The 23,128-nt window shown below is 37.8% G+C and overlaps 1 protein-coding gene and 1 long non-coding RNA gene across 11 annotated transcripts in view; one reads left to right on the forward strand and one right to left on the reverse strand.

Moving 5' to 3' along the window:
- The window catches only part of ADAMTS19 (ADAM metallopeptidase with thrombospondin type 1 motif 19), a 126,606-nt gene extending 108,010 nt beyond the window's left edge, over positions 1–18,596 (reverse strand). Inside the window, exons 1-3 of one of the 3 annotated variants that reach the window (XM_085567614.1) lie at positions 18,149–18,327; positions 17,017–17,207; positions 16,597–16,893 (exon numbers count right to left, since the gene is read on the reverse strand). In XM_085567614.1, coding sequence (XP_085423740.1) covers positions 16,597–16,893; positions 17,017–17,207; positions 18,149–18,233 — 573 coding nt within the window. In that variant the 5' untranslated portion in view covers positions 18,234–18,327. Of the gene's footprint in view, positions 1–16,596; positions 17,208–18,148 lie in introns of all 3 variants that reach the window. The other 2 variants (XM_031507285.3, XM_085567615.1) reach the window with 2 other exon arrangements.
- Positions 18,597–18,663: 67 nt separating this feature from the next.
- The window catches only part of LOC146763906 (uncharacterized), an 89,623-nt gene continuing 85,158 nt past the window's right edge, over positions 18,664–23,128 (forward strand). For 4 of the 8 annotated variants that reach the window (XR_014951559.1, XR_014951558.1, XR_014951560.1 and 1 more), the window contains exon 1: positions 18,664–19,060. This is a non-coding gene — a long non-coding RNA (uncharacterized LOC146763906). The remainder of the gene's footprint in view (positions 19,061–23,128) is intronic. The other 4 variants (XR_014951557.1, XR_014951561.1, XR_014951562.1 and 1 more) reach the window with 2 other exon arrangements.

The following is a 23,128-nucleotide window of genomic DNA, read 5'->3' on the forward strand; positions in this document are numbered from 1 at the left end:
GGCTACAGCCTTTGGTCTGTTTAATTCTTCTGTGCCTCCCAGCTCTGAATGTGCCACTAAAGGAGAGTCAAGGCCCCAGGGATTCTTACTGCCCTTACCTCTGGCTCATATAAAGCATCTAAACTAGATTTTTCATTACTACATCCCAAAGGGACCCACCCTTACAGCCAGAGAGGGGTTTATTTTCTTTGAAAATACTTCACCATCTAAAACAGCACCTTCTCTCCAGATTAATATGAACAATAGTCACACTGAAAACCCAGCAAAATTTACTGGAACTCTTTCTCTCACACTGCCAGTTAACTTTTTGAGAGTTAGACTTCAGAGCAATCATAGGAAGTTACACTAAAGATACATCTTCCACTGAAAACCAGACAGCTCCACATGAATAATGAAGTCTTTAAGTGGGAAAGCACAGAACAACAGACAAAAATATAATAGGATGGCTACAGGTAACACAATTCCTATACTTTCCTATTTCCAATTTATTATTTATGATTATGGTTATACCTGACATTCAGTTTTTGTAAAAATACCTTTTTGCATCTCAATTTTCTAGCTCTACCAAGTTGTATCTATTAGTCTTTGGAGATACTTAATTTCCTAAGGCATAAGGCGAGTAACATGATATGATTGTGAAAATTGTTTCATCTAAGTAACGTGCCCACAAGTTCATTACAACATCATGTACACTTTCACAGGTTTTCCTTAACAGAAAAAGAAGGATAAATTTTAAGAAGTTTACTGAAACTAAACATATGTTGCTGTTTTCACAGATTTATTGCTTCAATAGCACATTGTAAATTAACTCCACTGTACACTATTATTTTGGCAGCAGTTATCCTGAAGTGTAGTTTAGCTGTAGTTTGTTTCAGTCAAATTCATTGTGTAAAAACACTGGAATGGCCTCACTATTTTAAAACACAGAATTCATCTCAAACCCTTTAGAATCTTGCAAGGAGAAGGCACAGAATAGTTTAAGCATACATAAAAATTTTCAGAATCACTAAGGCACCATAACTCAATTTTCACAAAACTAAATTAAGATTAATAGACACTAATGCTGAGTGAAACCCTAGAGTTCTTAACGATGACTTGTTTCAGAACAACTATAGAAACCTTATAAAAAATTACTACTCTACAAAGAGTGTCCCATAAACTGTATTTGAGTGTGCTGTTTTTTCTCTCCTTAGATACAAGACTAATCATTTCCAGTTTGAGGTAACTGAAGTATCTTTGATGACACTTCATTGAAAACTACTTCCACAAGGCAGTTCTAAGTTCTATTTGCAAACACTTAAAACAGAAAAGTAAGAAATACGAAACACAAGCTCCTAAAGCTAAATGTACCATTTCTGTTGTATGGCCTATTTTTGTAAAAAAAAACAGACAGCAACCAAAACAAGTGCATCTAGCTGCAAATAACTTCATCACAAAGTCTCACAGGAAGACAATACTGTTATGCATGATATCCACATACATGATATATAATAGTAATCTCCTTTTAAAATTAAAAGGTTTAAAACTTCTGGGCTTGAACAGGTGTGACCAAAGAATGTCATCTATGAGCCAGGTAAAAGCACAGACAGCAGCAAAAGCCAGCAAGAATCCCAGTATCTTCATTAAAGCCATAGAATGACAGAAATGTGGGTCTCATGGAGATACCAATAACTCTTGTAACCTCATTTTAGTGTCACCAAAAAAAGGAAAATATATGTATAAGTATGTATTTATGGAGAGTTATCAGAAGGAACATCAGGAAATTCATCCAGGATTATTGCCAAGCCTAGCTCCAGCCCCTGGGACAGATCCACACCTGGCACTAGCACATACTTCAAATTACATGGATGGATGGATGGTGTGAAGATAATTCTAAAATGGTCCTGTTGGTCCTGGAGGGCACTAGGTATACAATATAGAACCACAGAATTATACTTGTAGGTGATGTTTTACTAAGTTGTTTGTCAGTTGCCCTGATCTCTAAATTCTAGTCCAATTCTATTATTTAATTTAATTCTATCTTTGCTTTAAGTTTTGAAATCTCAACTTGTTTTGCCATTGACTTGCAATCTAAATTTTGTCAAGATACTTATGTATTATTAACTAGCATTCCATTTGGGCATTATATACGTATATGCCGAATATTGAAAATCTGAGACATTCAGAACTAGTGGCTATACTTTGAAAATTTGACATGAATCACAATTTAAAGCCTACTTTTCAATTGCAACATCTACAAAACAAAGAACTGGAGTTGCATAGTAACATGCAAAAATATTTGAAAAATATTTGACAGAAGCATAAATACTCTAAGTGTTTTTTTCCCTATTACTATTTTGCCTAGCTAAAATTACTGTGTAAATAAATATATCTTATTACTAAGTTGGAGATATCAAGATTCTCTATACACAGATACAGAATAGCTTTACATCTACCAATTGATCAAGTGATTAGGTTCTACAGTCTTTCAAAGTGGAGGAAAAAGGATAGGGGAGAGAGACTACAGAATATAGAGGTGGTCTGGAAATTTCAGTTTGCAGTATATGAACTTCTATTTTCCTTCCTCTAAACAGCTTCATGCACTCACGAAAAGTATTGTATAATTATCTTTAAAATCACAAATCCAAAATTATTAACAACTGAAGATTTATACTTAGCAACTACAAGCTAGGAAGTGCAGACTTAACACAGGCATGTTCTCTTTTTTTTTTTATGAAGCATTCTGGAAGTTTATGAGATACAGAAAGCCTGCTACTCCCAGCACCAGTAACTTAATTAGAAAGAACAGTGCACACAAAAAGTTTAAAGCCAAATTAGTATTTTTGATCCAAGTGCTACAAGATATTGTTGAAATGAAATTCAATATATGTTACAGTCGTTTTAAAACCTGTTTTCAAGACGCATAGGATTAATGTGAAAATACCCTTGATTCTTAAACTAACTTAAATTGAAAAACTATTTCATTCATTTGCTACAGGCAACTAAACAAGGATTGACTGATACTATTAAGAAAACAGACAGCTATTGGCAAGTCAGACTTCATCAGAAGTGCAGTTATTTAATGTTCAGAATATCCATACTTGCACACAAGGAACACTGTAATCCTTAAGAAAATAAATACAATATTTTCATCCTTAGATGCCTAAAACAATGCACATTTTATGGCAAAGATGGCTTTGTCAGAAAATACAACAATATGTAATGTGCCACCCCAGCCATTATAAGTTAATGGTCTCTTTCTGATCATTTCTCCCTTCACTCGGTAGCTTCTACCCTTTATCTTAGGAGGCTAAACTGATCAGTAAAACTGACTAGATCTTGGAATTATTCCTCTCTCTCATGTAGTCTTGGTTTCTATTACAGAAGAAACAAGCTACAAGGAAGGGCTAGAAAGCCTTAAAGGCTGTTAGCTCAGTAACAAAAGAAGAATTACTAAAATCACAGAGTGATTTGGGCTGGGAAGGACCTTAAGGACCATCTCATTCCAACCCCCTGTCATAGGCAGTGACACGTGGCACTAGACCAATGCTCAAAGCTTTGAACATTGCCAGGTATGGGGCACCCACAGCTTCTCTGGGCAATCTGTTTCACCAACTTCTGAGCAAAGAATTTAGTCCTAATTTCTGATCTAAACATTTATTCCATTTTTAAGGCATTTCCCTTATTCTATCACCCCAAGACCTTGCAAAAAGTCCCCCTCCAGCTCTGTTCTGGGCCTACAATCAGATCAGAAGAGACTTTCTCACTTGCAGAATTTTAAAAGGCAAGACAAATGAGGCTGTTATTCTGGCCACGATAATAACTCAATCAGCTCTGGGCAATATATGCTTAATAAAGCAAGATACAGTATTCCATCCTAGCTGTCTAAACACTAATATTTAATTCTGATATCATACTGATTTAGATCAATGGTAGTGTTTTGATAATAATATAAAGTTATTTTACATACTCAAGATTCTGAATTTATGCTATGTAGCAAAATCCATTGCCTATAGCTTTATGTTACAAAATTAATTTACTTTAAAATGACATTTAATGCATGGAGCTAGAGCTACTAAAGAGAAGACAACTAGAAGGCAATGTCTGTGCAAAAAATAAAAAATTGGCCACTTTATTCCACTTCACTTGCATTAAAAAATCACTATTACTGACTCAGAAATAATTTAAATTCTATTAAATTAACACAGAAAATTTCTAGACTCACATCTCTAAATGATGATCTATGGACAGAAACCTTTTTTTTAAAGAAAGTTATTTCAGTGGTCTCCCAGCATCTTGGTTTTCAGGTTTCATATTTTGATCTGTCCTTATGAGGGCTACAGAATTAGTTTTTCATTTTTCTCAGTTCTCATTTTCATGTAGGCATATGTTCCAAGAAGCTGGAAGTAATAAAAGGGCCATGTCTTTAGTTTGGTTCATTAAAAATACAATGATCAGAGCTGACTGTGGTTCAAGCACAGTCTCCACATGAATAAAAACTAAACACCATCACAAAAGGAAGCATTAACCAACTACCAAGGCTGCTAAACCTAAAGCAAAAAAAAAAAAAAAAAACAACCAACCAAATGCTTGCATGCTATGGACAACTATATTCATTTTGCCTCCTATAAAATCCTGTATTAAATATATATTTTATGTGGTTGCATGACCTCAGCTCCATTGTTGGTGCATGCACCAACTGACAAATGAATAAAAATGTTTCCAATCTGTTGCCTGAAATGTTCTGAAAAGCCTTACTTTTTTTTGCTTCAGGAAGTATGATGAGGCATTATATTCATCCAACCACAGATGACTAATATAGACCAATAAAATAAACTACAATCAAAATGAAAAGCAAAGTACTATTAAGCGCTGTGTCCAACCCTTTACTTGCAGAATTTAAAGAAGAAGCAACATAAAAATCTATTTTTAAAACAGCCATCTAACCTGAAAATTGTGTCAATCATATTGTCCTAACTAAGGCACAATGTTAACAATCATTTGGTTTTGTTCACCAAGTACATGCTATATAAAATGGAACACAACCACTCACTTACTGTTAAAAAAATAAAACTCAGAAACTTGGCCGTAAGTCCTTTCCAGAATAAATACAAGAGCTTCTATAAAGTGAGTCAGGATTTAAAAAAAAAATTATTCCATAAAACTTAAGCTGAAAGCTCTTTACAATGAACTGGTTTTGTGATATTTCAGATCACTTTTTTCACAGCAACTTTTGAGTGGTTATTAATACTGTCCAAGAAAGACTGCACAGCTAAACATGACTAGTTATGAAAAAGAAACACCTATGGAAACATATCACCTAAGGAAAGAATCCTTGCAATTAAAGACTCAGGGCTCATAAAGATGTTCCTTTAGAACATTCTGGTGTAATATGAGTAACTTCAGCAATTCTTGTGGTAAAACTAAAAACCACTCTCTGGAGTAAGAATCAAAGTGCTGTACCTTTAGTTAATGAAACAGCATTAAGTCCATTTCTTTACAGCAAGTCTGGATTTTTTCCCATCAGAATCTGAAATGGTATTTTATGGAGGAAAAATACAAGGATACACAAAGGATAAGCACTATGCATTCTACGCTTAGTCCCATGCAGAAAGTTAAACAGGAAATACCAACTGTAATCTGCATTAGATAAAACACCTAGACTAGTACCAAGATGATCAATACAAGAGATCCAAGTTTAAATGGATTCATCCATGTAAAACACTTAAATAGGTCATACCAATGAGTTACCATTGTTCAAACTTGTGTGCTTTCATGGTAGCCACAGAAAGATGTGGCACAGTTCCAAAACACACCATGCTTGTCCATAGAGAAATTTAATCTCTGCTAATCCTTTCTGAAATACCCATCTACAACTCCATTAAATTGTTTTTTTTTCTGACAGAGAGGCTGAACTACTCCTATTATTCTTATTATTAAACATTATTTAATTCAAGGAAACACTCCATGAAACTCAGTTTCATTGTAATCTGCAATTTGCCAAATTCACTAACTGTCGAAAACAGTAACTCAAGACAGGGAAATAAAATATATTTATAGGTATAGAACTACAATTCAACAAATAAAGTTAGTCCTTCTATAAAACAAAGTTTAGCTTACAGTTTTTACATCTCTATCTAGAATTACATTAATCCAAACCAGACAGCTTTAAGAGAAATAAACAAGGCTCCCACAACATTGTTTTAAAAAGTTGAAAATATATAGAAGTGATATTTTTCTATGACTCCTAACTTTTTTTTTCCTAAACTTTGCAGCTCCTTGCTATTAACTTCTATACCTATGCCATACTTTCCTTTTTTGAGAGAAAAAAAACATTTACCTTTTCTTGTACTAAGAAACTAAAGCTCTGCTACCCTTAGGAAAGAAGGTTATAATTATTCTTCAATAACTATTATTTAAATGAAAAGAAGAAATATAAAATTGGATTAAGGGTTTTTTTAATTTATTTTTAAGTTAAAGAGATTGATTTTATGTGCATAAGATGACAAATGGCGATCAGAATGGAGTTTTGACATTAGCACCTTGAACAAAGTACCATCATTCTGACTGGTCACTTCCAAACAAAGTTGCTTATATGAAATAAGCAAAGGATTTATTTCCCAACATGAAATACAAAGGAAAGGAATTCTTTCTTTCCATTATTTCCAATGCAAATGACTTAGTAGGGGAAGCAAAAAGAAAAATAAAAACAAATCTAAAGAGACATCCAAGAAATGTGTTGTTATTATTATGCTTCCTTAGATAGGTTACTACAGAAGAAACAGGTAATCAGAGAGAAAAAGGGAAACATGCTAGGACCATCAGCCAGAAACTGGAAAACTAAGCTTTTTATATGCCCAATTGCATCCATTTTACTCTATATATCCTCTTCCACGTTAACCTCACTCACTACCCTCATGTATTTTTAAATAAATATTTGAGGTGAGGTCCACTGAGGTCAGAAACAGACAAAAGAGACTGGCAATCTCTTACTTAGACACAAAATCACCTAAGGAAATTCCAGTCTCCTAATTTACAAGATTGTCAATTCTCAGATGTTTGCAAAAGTTGTACAAATTAGAAGAGTTTCACACACAGCTTACAACAGAAACACATAGAGACAGCTTCATGTTTAAGAGTATTTTTCAAAAGAAAATTAAGTAATCCCACAATTAAATATTATTAGATTCCATTATGATGTCCTTTTTATCTCCGGTCTCCCAGGTCCAGAAGAAAATCAAAGTACTTCATACATGCCTTGAATCATAGTTACATCTGGGTTTTCAGGATTATAATCCAAATGCCAGGCTAATGAGACAAAAAAACCAAAACAAAAACAAACAAACAAACAAACAAACAAACCAACCACATCAAGCAAACAACAAAAAAGAGCACTCCAAATTGTAAGGACATCTAGTTTAATATTTTATATAAAAGATGGCATAACGATAATGGCTGTAGCCATTACTTGGGCACTTCTTCCACCCAACATCCCCTGAAGCCCAGAGGGACAGAGCAGGACATTTACTTTGTACTGAAGCATAAAAAGTTGTACCCAGATGAATTGACATCATGTGCAGAAATATCTGTATTTTCCTTAACTTGCTGCTATCTAAATAAGCTTGCCCTGACTTGACCCAGTTAAACTTCTGACATCTAATGAGAACTTAAGGTAGCACAGCTGAGATCATAAAACAAGCATATGGAATTGTTGGAAGATAATCACACAGAAACTAAATCACTTCACAAGTCAGTTTTGGGCACATTTCTACATTTTTGGATGCAAAACTCATTCAGAAAATAATTCTGACTGAAGTACTGGTAGACCCAAGAAAAACATTCACCAGAACAGGCTTCCAAAAAATTTTTACTTCTATTCATTTACATGAAGATGTATGTAGTATTAGCAGCTAATGTTAGGAGATTGATTTCTCATCCTAAATCAACTGTTCTAAAATTAACACTAGAAATATTCTTCATTCTTTCAAATCAAAATAATACTTATTGCTTATTTATAATGGGATATGAGAAGCAAGAAAAAAAACCAAGATTTTCCAGGCAATGACATGTTAACAACAAAAGGTTAACTGAACTGCTAATGCACTGCAGATGCACATCTGATCTTAAAACTAATATAGATGTTTTGGGCTATTGGTTTATAAAATTTTGACCAACTACTGTCTGGATCTGCGATATAAGACAGATGCTCATGCTTGGTGTATTTCACGCTATTTCCACAACTTCTTGGCAAGGAGAAACCAACTGGCCCTCCTGCTATATCCCTGAAGTCACCTGAGAGAGCTGAGTAAACCAAGGAAAGACACACACTCCACAGAAAAACTTCTGCACAAACATCTCATTCTGCCAAAAATCCAAATCCCTTTGTCTCACTCTTTTCTATTGAGGTAGCTCTCCTCCTCACATAGCAAAGAGATATGTTCACCATTTGAATACTAACTTCTACATGACCATTGGTTTCCATAGACTCCTCCTGAATATTCTCACCTTCCAACAATCTCACAGCTCCCACACCTTATGCTTTCTCTTGGTTTTTTTTTTGCCCTATTTCCCAGCTCCCCCTATTTTTATCTTATTTAGCATGGAGATCATGGATGCTGCTCTTTTTTCCCCTGTCACAATCCATCATTAACAATCTAAATAATCTCCACTGCTGCAAGAAAACATTTTGAAAAGAAAGACAAAGAACAGTCCTTTTAACATAATATTACAAGGGTTGCAACATGGAGAACATTTGGTTCTTTTAAAAATCCTGGTTCATTTGCTAGTGAAGAAACAATTGGCAGATGCATGAGATATATAAGCCAGGGATACATGTTCTGAAAAAAATGTTGGTTTCACTAACATTAGCATTTGTAGCTGAAAGACACTCAGTGCTCTGCCTTTTATTTTTAAAGCAGTTAACAGCAAATTAAGAGGCCAAAATGTCACTAATTTATTAATTTAATTAATGGAATTATGCAATTTTTCTTATCTACCATCTCACTTTTCTATCTTGAAAAACAACTTTGATAATTTTATACATTAATTGCAATAGGTAGAGATCTCTGGTGGTGCACAGCAATCCCCCCCCCCCTTTTTTTTTTTCTTTAAACGAAGCCACTCTGGAGATAGTGTATTTCTAATTATCATTCAAAAATATATTGCAAAGGAAGTATTTGTATTGAAACTTTAGGAAGAAAGCAGGCTGTTATAAGCAGGATGGGAATCACAAATCAAACTTGTCTCAGGCTAAAGCACCTGTATGATTGTAGGATAGCTCTTAGAAGAAAGGAATCATTACCACTTGGTCTGAGGCATGGTGACCCAAAATCTCACATACCATGCAACAGTGTTTAATATTAAGGGAAACAGAGTTTGTTAGAGTTCAAAGATAGTCTCAGCCTAAGTCAAACCTAATTTGCTAAATCTTTCAGCTTTTCATGTAAAAGCTGATAAAAAACAGGTAAAAAAAAAACTGTTTCAGGGGGTTTTTTTCCTTCTTATGAATTAGGATGAGGTCTCAGATACACAAAACAAAAATCTAACCAAAAGATGTTTCATCAAGAAAGTTAAAGAAGAATAGCAGCAAACTGCAGCATCAGAACCCAGAACGAAAAATAGAAATAAAGAGGGTTTATTCCTTTATCTTTAAGCAGATCTTTGTTGGTTTCTGGCACTTGATGACAGTAATAAAATCTAAAAGGGATACCATCTCCAGTATTCCTTTCCTTTATAAGAAAGAAAGAAAGAGAAAGAAAACAAAACACTCCCCCTCAACCTAGATTTAATAGTTCTGTTTGTAATTAACTTCCTGTTCAGCAAGTTTGTTAATAGTGCTAATAGTGTTTTTCTTGTACATATATGCTAGTTATTTCAGCTGGCCACAATCACTCCATTTTAATTTTCTTAGGCTTCTCTACTGTGTGCTGAGCTGTGCTTCATTAGATTTTCAAGGTGGTGTTTTAATAAAGATATTTAAATACAACAGAGAGATTACAAACACAGCAGCTAAACTTTAGCTGGAGGCAAAAATGGGGCAGATGTGACTCTGCCTAACCATGCTGAAGCAACCTCATGTAAACAACTTGTTTTGTCCTGTTGGAAACAAGACTTTCTACAGGGCTGGCTGCCCTCCTCTGTCACACCTTCCACTGTCATGTAAATCCAGGAGGAACAAACAGATGAGTTTCAACACAGACACTGAAAAGACTTCATTCATCCAGGAGCACCACCACATCTCATCGGTTCTCCAACCTCATGTGGAAGTAGAAAGCACTAATTTTTTGTCCAATGCTTTATTTTCCCAGGGATGTTTGTTTTGTTGTTTTCTGGGGTTTTTTTCTGTTCTGAGAGGAAAAATAATACTCAAAACACTTTCATAATAGAGCAAAACTCCTTTCAGTTTTAACATTTCCAATTATGTCCTACCTTATTTATACTGATCACAAATTTTAATTGCTTATTTAAGCATGTTTAAAACACAAACAAGGCACATTTTAAAGTCAACAAAGCAAATCTTGTTGAAGATGTGAATTCTCAGTATGGAATACTCATACCCTCACTCACCTATTTATTTCTGTCCTTCTCAGTAAAGTTTCCTTTCTCTAACAAACTCATAATGAAACAGTAGGCAGACTGCTTCTATTTGTTCTCCTTTCATTTAAGGATCTCAGGAAGCTGGGTGAATAGGAGAGAGTTTGTACTTGATTTTATCCTGGTAGCCGGTAAGGATAATCCTATTGAATTTTAAAATCTTCTGTCTGCAATGTCAAACTTTAGCATGTGGAAACTTTAGCATCATATGAATGAAAAATATTCTCTTTTCTTTACCCTTTTATGAAAAATTGTTGGTGATCTCTGTTTTCTAATGCTTACCACCAGCATAAAAGAAGCTTTAATTGTCTCAAATTTCTTTTGAGAAGCATCTGGTGTGGAAGTTACTCAATACGGATGTGTAACTGCAAGGGTCACTGAGGTGGGGAGGAAGGGGCACTACATTTGGTTGACAAAAGGCTGGGTATTTAACCCATTTCAGTTTGCATGTGGGTACTGTATGATTCAGGATGTGTAATGGGGTAGCTGCATTCGAGCCTGATCGAAGCAAGAAGTCTGTTTAAGTCTGAGAGCCTTACAGAGGGAGCTCACATCCTGTAACAGCACAGCTTCCCAGGGCAATGCACGAAGCCCTAATGTATGAGTTGTTCAACCACCTGCTCCCAGAGGCAGACAAAAGCAGGGATGCTCACAAAAGCAAATTTAGCTTGCATGTCCACCACACAGCAAACAGACTCATTACTCATACTACATGCAAACAGCTTATTCATCCTCAACCCATCAGATCCTATGCCAGGAAAGGAGTTCCAGCAGGTTAAATATTGCACTGCCACTGGAAGCTGTGCAGCCAAAAGGTAGAAGCTCAGTACAGCTTTCCAACACTTTTTGAACTGTCCAAAAATTCAAGTATACTTGCCATATCAGGCACTATTCTCATTGCAGGAACTACAAGGAAGTATAACTAAAAACTATATTCACTGGAGTTTTTCCCATATAAAAATGTTGGAACACTGTGGTTATAATCCCTGTCTAGGTAGAAAGATGTCAAAACACAGATTCAGCCTTTTCTCAGGTTGAACCCTATCCCCAAAAGTGACTGTGTTCAGAATTGTAGGAAAACAAAAACTTCTTAATGGATTTTATTACTATTGTTCATTCCAATTTCATTCTGATTGTTCTGAGATGAGCTACAAAGTTAAACTGTCATCAGTGGAGAGGTACAAAATAATAATTGCAGTTTTCTAGAAGCTCTAGTGTCCTTAATGTAAGGGACGTGTGAAATTGGAATATCCTAAGAAGTCTAAACAATGTCTAATTCATCACGTGTCATTCAATTACTAGTAGCTAATAACACTAATCTTCAAAACTAATCTTCACAAACTTTGTGTCAGAAGTAAAAAAAGCCATGCATATCCTGTAGAGTTGCTTCAGGTTTTATTCAAATCTTAAAGCACAATACAACCCTTCCATTGGCCATTAAAGGCACATACATTTTTCACAACCTTGTTTACTTGTTTTATTGTAAAAGTAGGACGCTGCAATTAGAAATAGTCACTGAAAAGCTGTCCTCCAATGATACCTGATACATTTCTGCATAGCAGAGAACAATTGTCATCCATTCTTTTGATGATCCCGGCAGCATTGCTTTGGATAGGGCTATTTAAGTGAAGTACTTGTCTATAAACTATTGATCAGACATTTAAAAACCTGCTTGTCACTAGCAATGAGGACTAATAAAAGCACCACACACTTATGTAAAGAGCTCTTCCCTGGACTGGAGATATGCTAAAACTTGTTCCAACTCAAGTCACTTTGAAAATGCACATTACTTTTAATTGCAAATTATATTTTACGCAGATTCATCAGAACTATAAAAATGCTATTGCCTGATTCACTTTCTTAAGATCTAATGAAAATCAGATGAACTTCAAAACTTCTCTCTAGCAAATTAACCAAAATATCAATGTTGTCTTCTTAGGTAGAGCTACAGAGATGTTCTCTTAGACAACCTGCAAGAAGCTGAGATGAACAGCACAGAAGCAACAAACTGCATTGCTCTGTCTCTTTGCTCCTGTTTGCACTTCCTGAAAGTCTAAACATGCTCCATTGCTTTAGAAATAAAGTCATTCAGATCCTTTAACAGAAATAGTTGTTCTCTATTTATTGGAGACTGCTTCAGTCAAAAGAAGAAGAAACTTTGGGGAAATCCCTGCCAGTCAGTACACAGCCATAGAGTACTACCTAAGGAATTAATTACTGAGAAAAAATTGTAGTCATACCTCTCCTTTTGAAATTAAATGAGTAGGGGATAAAGCACATATTTGCCATGTTTACAGCACTCTGTGTTAAAAGCAGTGAGACTACTTCAACTTTCATTCTAGCAGTAGATAAAGAACCATCAGTCTGATTTCTTAATTCCATGTTATACGTGGAATGCTATACAAAATGCTATAACATGCTATACAAAATCACCATATATATAAATATATATATATATATATGTATATATATATATATATATATATATATATTAACAGCCACAAATAAAACTGTTCAATAACCTTTTACACAATTTTTTCTTATTTCAAATATTATGTCAGAACACATGCAAACAGAAGAAACAACCATTTAAATAATGAATGGTCCAGCTCTGCAACTCATCACTTTCAGAAGAACAGTCTCAGTGGCATCAGCAGGACTATTAACATCCTGGTATTTGGCTAACCATGAACAAGAAATAGGCAGTCAGCATGCAGATGGGAGAATCCTTGGAAACCTCTCTTTATTCATCTTCCCAGAGCACGAGTGCAGAATCCCAAAATGTACTCAGAGTACCTCCCACTGAGCTTCAAAAGATGTAAGCATCCACAAGTGTTTTAGCAAGGAGTTGGAGAGGACTGCCACCTTTGATAATGTGAGCTCTGAGATCACACCAAGATGAAGTTTCTAGATGGTCCACGCATATCTCCAATTTTTAGATTAATTAGAAAATAACTGCTGACTTATATTTTGTTTTTCAAGATTAAGTGGCTGAATGAAGACACTTCTGAATGCTTGCAGTGAGAATTTGGTTAGTAATTATCTAGGAGTACAGCTTTCACTTCTCACTGGTATTTTGACATGACTTTCATGATACATTAGTAGTCCTGTTATTATTACCCCTCCATATTGGTTCTTAATGAGCAGCTTAAGAAAAAAAACACTACTGAAGCTCTCAAGAACTAATATAGGGAAGAAATAATGTAGGGAATAATATAGGGAAGCTTTAATGTTGTCTTGTATGTTAGATACTTTACACAAATACAACCAGTGAAATATTCAAAAAGCATATAAATTTCAGCTTCAGAGAGGCAGGAATATTCTTCTTGCCGTGTACATAAGTGAATTACTACACAGACCTTTTTTTTTCCCTACTTCCTGAATATCACTGGCATGTGAGGTCTCTGTGCCTTAAGAAACTGGAACCTATGCCAGCATCTATATGGATGGTACAACAATTTCACCTAAGACCTCTCTTTAATTTACTGAAGATGCAGTACCTTTTGACAAAACTAATCCTACAGCAACAATAACCATACATCTGTACTGCCAGGTATGACCTTTCCCTGCATATGACTATACTCTTCACCCTTTCTCCTGCACAGCATAATCACTGTTGTCTGTCAGACTACACCTAATTTCTTTGGTCAGTAAAAAGACTCACTAAAAAGCTATTTCTGAAAAGCACAATGGTGTAATCTAAGCTGCATATTGGCCCATATTTGACTTTCCAAAGTGTATGAAGCTTACTAAACCTAACCCAAGGTGAGCAAGGGTTTGAAAAGAGAGCGTATCTCAGACATTAGTATTTTCTCTGAAATGTCTTCGTATTTAAAGTGAAAAAAGAGATTATAATTCCAGTAACAACAATAAAATATTTTTGGGGACAAGTTTCAATGTTATTTTACATATTAAAAAAAAAAAAGAAAATGTATTTTGAAATCAAGCCTAGATGAAACAGGGTGGAATATCCAACACATGTTAGGATGTTTTTTCAATACTCTTAAAAACTCAGCAACTTACATATGTAATAGAGTCCAAGCAATGACTGGATAAAGAATGACAAATAGCTTAGGATTTGTTATGACAACTTTGACATAATAGCACTGTGCAATTTTTTTAACTATGCCTGACACAGCAACACTCTCAGGAAGAACAGCTGCTTAACTATTTCACCACAAACGAGACAGTGCAGTTGAGGATCAAGACAACAGCAGTCAACAGCAACAACAGTTGACAATTTTATTTGAGATACACAGAATATTTTATGTTTCATCTGCAGTTTTCTAGATGGAGAACATGCTACGGGCACATGCACGCTTAGATGACCAAAGGCTTTGGAGTAAACTGGTACTCCTGGTACAGTCTAACAGAATCAAAAATTACTAATGGGGCTCTCTAGAAACTGGGATCTATACAAAAAGTGAATCAATTTATATAATAAATATGCAGTTTTACAGACATGCAATGTAGAAGGAAACTTTCAAAATAAGAAGGAGCACAGAAGTCAAATGCTTTTCATGAACACAAAACTCTTTTACCTGATTGCTTTCAAACCGCCATCAATTGACTTTCAATATTTTCCTCCACAATGAATTCTACTACCTTGCTTCGGAAAATATGACAAAATATCAATAATTAGATGCCAACCACTTAAGAGTTGTGTGAAACTTGGCAGTTTCACTTTGGAGGAGTGCAGGCAAATATTTTATTTGGTGTCAATCCACCATTTTCAGTTTGTGTTGATTTTTGAATAAGTTCAAACAGGCAAATGAATAAGCAGTCAAAATTTCCACATTTTACCTGGTTTCACTTCATGGCCATACAAATAAAAAGGCATATCTTCATGAATCAGCAGTGGAGCAAGTTCGATATTCAAATTCAAAAAGAAATACAAGAAAAAAAATCTATCATGTGGCTAGGGTGATTTACACCCAAACCTCAGGATTATGGAGGATATTAACCCTCTCCAGCACCATTACCCTTTCTATTCTAATTTCTGTTATGTGCTGCAAGAATGCTCATTTGTGATGCTACAAAAAGGCTCCAAATGACGAGAATAGTAGCAAAGGATCTTTTTTAAGATCCTGCCAACATTCTACACCATCACAGGTAAACTTTTTTTCTTTCTAACTTTCCACCCACCTGCAAGTACCTTAGGATCGCAGCTCTTTGAATCATCACTGCTGTTGTCAATGTAACCAATTCCGCTCTTTATCTAGCAAAAATCATGATTGACGCAACAGAAGTAATAGCAGGGAGAGCTTGTTTTAAATAAGAAAAGTACTCCACAGAAGTAATAACAATCAAAAAGGTCTGACTGTATTAAGATTTCTGCTGAGAACATACTCATTGCATTCTTTCATGGAGGAGTTAAAAGGAAAGAAGTCCCAAATTCAAGCAACTACAGGTACCACATGTGGGAAGCTGTGAGGCAGAGAAAAAAGGCTAAAGAAGTGAAAGCAAAGGAATAATGAAAAGGAGAAAGGAGACACTGGTAAAACAGCAAAGACAGAAGAGCTTGGAAACTGAGCTGCAGAAGGAAGATAATTCAAATGAGGGAAATAACTTTAGAATACATGATGAGAATGAAGAACAAATGGATTACAGATGGACTGCAGGAGAGATGAGACTGAGAAAATAAAGGAGCAAGAGCATGGAGGTATCTAATTACAGAACTCATTGAAGGTAAGATAAAATTACAGATGGAGATGAGAAAAGTTTAAGAAAGGATGGTGTAAGAAGATGGAAATCCACAACCAGAAAGGTGTGGATGTGGAAACAGGATAAATAATATCATTATTGTACAGGCTAAAGACAGAATTAGGATTTGAGAAATGTTATGAGAAGAGTATGAATAGGACAATTGTTAAAAAATGAGGTTAGGTACAGAGGTAGGACCCAAGATGCTACCAAGAAAGAAAGAAGACCTTAGGAAAGGAATGTGAGTGAAAAGCAATTGATGAAGCAGGGACTTGGATGGAGACCTGGGTGCGAGGCCAGGTGCATGCAAGATCATCTTACCAGTCCACCACAGGTACTGAAGGAGGCGAAGGAGCCCGGGTAGCGGAGGACAGCACCACTGTAGTAACAAGCTCTCTCAGGCTGCGACTGTGTGGCACTGGGTGGACTTTTGCCCTCACCGCCAAGCCGCTCTTCAACAGCAAAGCCAGGAGCCAAGAAGCGGCTGTCCCTCTTGAGCAGCAGGTAGAGCTCCCGAGCAAAAGCTGGGATCCTCAGCAGCACTTCATCTCCATCCTCTGCTGGAGGTGGTGGCGGGGGGGATGGCGGTGTTGGCAACTGAGAGGCAGCACCAGACCCCTGGGGCAGGGGAGACCAGTGGTAAAACTCCTGAGACTCATACTCATCCTCAGTGTCCTCTTCCTCTGCTGCCTCCCCTACAGCCTGCGCCTGCCCATCCACCGAGGAGGAGACTGAACGCACCTCTCGGGAGCTGCCAGCCACTGGGCCAGGTGTGACTGGGGCACTGAAAGTGCTGCTTCGGTTCCCACTACTGGGGTCAACATTGCAACCCCCACCACCACCACTGCCACCCGCTGGCTCCTGCTGGCCTGGGCTCCACAGTGCAGGGAAGACGATCTCCCACTCCTCAGTCTCTTCTGAAGCATGGAGACCTGTGGGAAATGCGGTAGATGCTTTAAATGAGTGGAGCACCAAACAGCATCCAGTACCTGCTAAAAACTCTCCCCTTTTCCCACCACAAAATACAAAATACAGTGGGCTTCATTTGTCCTTTTCATCTTGTCTTTATGCACAGCAGGGGTCCAGCTGTTAGATGGGTCTGTTCTGTTGATGCATCTGGAACACACCAAGGTGCTACAGAACACAGAGAAGGCTGGACCCCAAGCTGGGCAGAAGTTGTGTCTGTACCAGTAGCTGGGGATGTCCTTCCTTTTGATCACCACCTACATGCAAGGAAAGTTGCATAAACCCTTCATCATTTAGACAAAGCAACAATTTTTTCATATAGCTAAAAAAAAAAAATAATTGCTGGGGAAAACCTGAACAAATTTGAAAATTTCAACCTTCCTCTCAGCATGCTGTACAAGACCCATTATGGCTCCCAAAGTTCGGCCAAATATACACACACATGCACCATGGCTGCACATACAAGTAGCAGTTGCATGCACATGCTGCATCGTGACCATTCTTATAATGAAACTGCATTAGAACCACTAACTACTGATGTCCGCATACCCTACACACTCTACATCACAATACAACCAAAGTCCAGCATGCCAGCATTACGTTTACAAAGATCTGAGTACACACAACCTCCACCAGCCTGAGACAGGAAACATTTTTATTTATACATTCATCGTACACTCTAGGAACAGCACAGCCAGGAGGGATGACAGGGCTGCTTGTGGAAATCAGGTCTCCTAGAGAGCAGCGCTTTGCAGTGCACCCTCACAGCCAAGGCACGCATTATCTGCTCACCCATCGCTTACGGGGGACGGGCGCGGTTAACAATGGCCAGGTATCGCCCCGGGCAGCCGGCGGGGCGCGGAGGCCGCCCCGGGCTCGGCCCGCTCCGTGAGAGGCGCGCACTTACCTGCGCCGAGCCCGCTTGACAGCACGCACAGCTGGTAGAACACGCAGCAGACGCGGCTCAGGCGCATCCTTCCTCCCAGCGCCATCGGCTCCGCGCCCGCGGGACGCCGGCTGGCAAGACACGCAGGGCCGTGCCGAGTCGTGCCGAGCCGAGCGGGGAGTGCCGCGGGGGCGCAGCCACCTGGGCGCCCGCGGAGAAACGCGGGAGAGCGCGGGCAGCGCGTCCCGGAGGGGCGGGCGGGCAGCACGGCGGGCGCGGGATGCGCGGGGCACACGGCGGGCGGGCGTGCGCGTGTGTGCGTGCGTGTCTCTGTCCGTCCGTCTGCCTGTCTGTGTGTCCGAGTGCGTGCGTGGGCAGGCGGCAGCGCGGCCCGTGCGCGCACACAGCGCCCGGCGGCGGGCGGGCAGCTGCGCCCCGGCGGCAGCGACCGCGCTGCCCCCGCCCGCCGCTCGCCCCCACGGGGCGGGACGCGCCGGGCCCCGTCCCGTCCGGCCCCGCCCCGCCCCGCCCGGGCGGGCACCGCCGCGGCCCCCCTTCCTTCGCCCCAGCGCGGCCTCCGCCAGCCCCGAGCCGCGGCCGCGCTCCCGGGGACGGCGCTCCGCACCCCGCGGTCCCTCCCGGCCCTGAGGGGCGCGCCCCGCCTGCGCCCCGCCGGCAGGAAGGGCTCCCCTCATCCCCGCCGCTCAGCGCAGCCTTCGCCTAAATTCAGGGAGCAGCAGACACTGGCTGCTTTTGCCTAGTTTTGTGTAATTTGATTCTAAGCTCCTTTTGCCCCCACCACGCGGCTCTCTCTCCATGGAAACCCATCACTTTCCACCCCGGCCCTTGTCAGCGGAGGAACGAGTAAATGAGGAGCTGAGCAAAAAGGTTTAGCTGCACATCTAGCATCAGCATGAGCTGCAAAAGCAACAGGTAAACACGTCCCTCTAAAAGTCGGATTTTGTCATAACTTCTGCTGGTTTACCTGCTGCTGTTGGTGTCAGAGGTGATTGCTGTGCCTTAGGGGAAGGCAGAGCAATCCAGTGCGGTGAGGAAAGCCATCTGTGCCGTTAAGGAGAAGCTAAGAAGTTGCAATAATTCTTTCTAGAAGTTAGTTGTATAAAATGAAAAACAAAACATACAAACAAACAAAAATCACGTGTTACAGCTCCAAATAAAAAACACGTTGAGACTCCACAGAAGCCAAATGCAGCTGGCTTTTGGTCTCTGTTCTGCTCAATAGCTGCTTGAAACGTATGCTGCATGGATAGGTATTCTCAGCTAACTCCAAATAGTATTTTTTTTATTAGTTGTTTCATTTTATAGGGGGAAAAGGTTATCATACCCTGGTCTTTTTGTCTTTTTTTTTTTTTCTTTTATCTTTTTTTTTTTCTCAATTTGAGCCAACTAACACTAAGTAAAATTGGCAAGCCAGTGAAAACAAGGTAAATTGATTAGTAAGAGGGGAGTTTTTCAGAGCTGCAAACTGGTATTTGCCTGATAATTAGGTGACCTTAAAATGCATTTCAAGGGAAGCTTTGTTTTCCAACTAAATAAAACATATGTACTAATTTACAGCGGAATTAGTTAATAGGCCAAATCCTGCAGCCTTTTCATAGCCGCAACTCTCCTTACAACTGATCAGGAAATTCTGTAAAATGCGGTTTATAAGCTCCTGTGAAAATACTAGATACAAATTCTGGTTTTATTTTTGTTATAACAAATCAGAATGTACAGGCAATATGCAAAAATGCACAGAGAGGACCTTTGCATACAGTTACATCACAAAATACATAAATGGATAACAAAGAGGAATAAGGTAAAAAATATATGGCATGTGAATGTGCTTACTTTAAAATTGTGACTGCTGTGACTGTTTCCAATCTGCTGAAATTGTTGGTCCCTTTGGACAAAATTCTGCTTCTCTTGTTCACATGTATAATCTTACTAAAAAGACACAAAACACTGGTTTTGACAGTAAGGTAAGGAGAATTTGGCCTTTTCGACACAAACTGTAAGAGATAAAGACATTTTTTTAAATTACAATTGAGAAAGACTTTAATATGTTTGACTTCATCACCAGCCAAAGAAAAAAGAACTTTTCCAATAATTCTCCACATATGAAAACAGGGCAAGCTAAAATCAACATGGAGCTGCAACAAATTTATTTCGTTTATTTTATGTTTTGTTTTTATCGTTTCAATAGTTAAAGTAAAAATACAGGGGGAAGTTCTCTATGTTTAAGTTTGGGGAAAGTGCACTATAAAATAGAGCCCCTACTGGTGTTCATTAGTTTTAACAGAGAGTCAGGTCATAGGTTAATGCTGGTAGATGATATTGTAGCCCACCACATGCTAACTGTATTCACTGTGAGACTAATCCAGGGAAGCCTATGTTTAAGAGAAGAAGAATTAAAGGAACAAAACAATTATTTCATACTACAGTTAGTTTGCAGAGAGAATAATATTGTGTCCATGTGTACTCTACATGACATTATTTTCTTAGTCACAAAGCCATTCCAACTCTGCAAAATAGTTTTTACTTTACGAAAGATGTGGTACAGGAGGCATTATTAACTATGCATTTGTAAAAATGGAAAAATTGTATCTTTAAACTTGATACAAAGCAAAATGGAAAGAAAAATTGTTTGCTCCAGTAAATTCTTAAAACTGCATCACCCATATGAAAGGTCGAAGCCTTTTGGCATTTTGTGGGATTTGTGCAGAATCACAAATGTAAAGCATGTGTTAATTTGTAAAATACAACAATGATTCAGACCATCTCACTGACATGAGGAAAAAAAAGAACAGAAAAGGAAGTAAAGAATATGTCCTTGTCCGTCCTTCTTGACTGAGATAAATCAACCCAATTTTGTTGAAATCAATGGAAATTTGGCAATTTCCTTTTGTTTAGTCCTCCCTGATGTTAAATTTATAAAACTGTGCCATCACTCCCTTAAAGACTGTCAGGGCAGGGATTCTCCCAGTCTCCACTACAGGCTGACTTTCTGTTTCTTCAGAATACCAAGTTCATTAATGATCACTGATAACAAAATATTGACATCTCAAGCCATCTTTTGTAGATGGCTTGAGATTTTTCAATTTTCACACCCCTCACCCCATGGTTTTATCTAAATCTGTGCTGCTGTTGCTGTCTTACCTTACAAAAGCAAGGGCTTTCCCCCAGACCCTCATTTCATTTACCGCCTGTTAGAAGTGATTTATTTCTGAGGATTAAGGTTAGTATGGACAGATCATTCTTTTGAATTCAAAATATCAGCTTCTAGCAATATAAACACCACAGTCAGTCAGAGACTTTCCTTGGTTTGTTTTTTCGCCTCATTTAATAATTTAACTGCAAAATCTTATACAAGTTTATGCATAAAAAGGCGTTTTAAGATTACTTCAGCTTTGCATTATATACAAGATTTCCTCCAGTAATTGTTGCCAAAAACCCACAAACCTTTAATCCTCTTCACAAGGATGTAGTTATTAATTATTTTCTGCATGTGCTTTATATGTAACTATTGAACTATGATACCACTGACTTTTTGAAAATCCTCAAGTGTATTTGTTTCAGATTTTTACAATTTAAGAAACTATCCTGGATGGATGAAAGAAATCAATTCTGTTTTGAATGGTGCTTACTACATTAGGGCCACATATCATATGTCCACTGACATTAGAAACAGAAACTCACATCTTCCTGTTTCTGGGGTGCTTTGCAAATGTTATCTCAGTCTAAATAAACTTGTTTCAAAGAAGATCGAACAAAGCATCTTCTGATGTAAAAGATACATGTGCACTAATGCTGCAAATTTTCTCCACCTAAGCATGAATGAAAAGAAGTTTTTTCCCTTTTAGAAAATGTTGTGTTCCCTGCCTCTTCGACTGAACAGTCAATTTCCACTGTCCGCTAGCTCACAAACTCTCAACATTTTGTCTGTAATTCTATACTGTTATTTACAAGCTCAACAGGAAGGTTTATTTAAAAGGTATGTATTTAAGATCACTTCAAACAACTTCTATTTGCAGCTCTTACTGCAGAGCAAATCTTACGGTTACATCTGAACTCAGTAGTACAATCAGATGACCCGCTGAGTAAGATATGTGTCAAACTCTTGTGAGCTTAATACCTCTACTTGTTTAAAGTGCATCGACTTTGAAAGGGCAAAGTTAAGCCCATAGCAGCTCAATGTCATTATGCCACACCACTACTTCTTATGATTCAGTTGAATTTAGTAAATCCGATTGAATCAATATTTACTCCCAAGTTGTTGCCTTGTGAGTTACTTCTCAAAGTCATATTGATCAATTTGTGGATAATATTAGCTAAAATTATGCTGTCAACACACTATTTGCCCTATTTATTTAGAATGCTTCACAAAGTCACCACTTAAGTAGAATAGGCTTTCACAGCTCCTTCATTATATACTTTTAATTTAGTGATTTCTTTAAAAAAAAAATATATGCATGGCAATTGTTTGCATTTTGACAGAAAGCTCAGCCTGTACGATAAAAGGCAGTAAAGTAGTCTACTCAAGATGAAACCACTTTAAAGACAGCAAGACACTCTGTGTGAACCTGAGTTCACAACTTTCTAAGCTAAAATTTTCCCTGAGCTTCTTCAGATGTGTTAACTGAATCATCTAACAAACAAATACGTCACCTGATCAATTATGGCAAACAGGCTACTTCAGAATGATCAACAAATAATTCCTATTTTTGGAACATCTTAAAGGGGCAAGGCTTCAAGTTTGAAACCTGCAAGTCAGCTCTTGGAGAAAAAAAAAAAAAGTTAATTTCTAAGAATCACTGAATCATTTAGGTTGAAAAAGACCTCTGAGATCATCAAACGTTTGCCTTTGGAGAGTATAGAAAAGATGTTATAACAGAGGCTACTTGTGGAGAATAATTCACATTGTTGATTAACATTGTGGTTATTCTTGACAATTACATTTTAAAATAATACAATAACCCTCTTTTAGAATGCATATTCAAA

This window comes from Lonchura striata, chromosome Z (genome assembly GCF_050655825.1).
Source record: "Lonchura striata isolate lonStrDom1 chromosome Z, ASM5065582v1, whole genome shotgun sequence".
Lineage (NCBI taxonomy): Eukaryota > Metazoa > Chordata > Aves > Passeriformes > Estrildidae > Lonchura > Lonchura striata.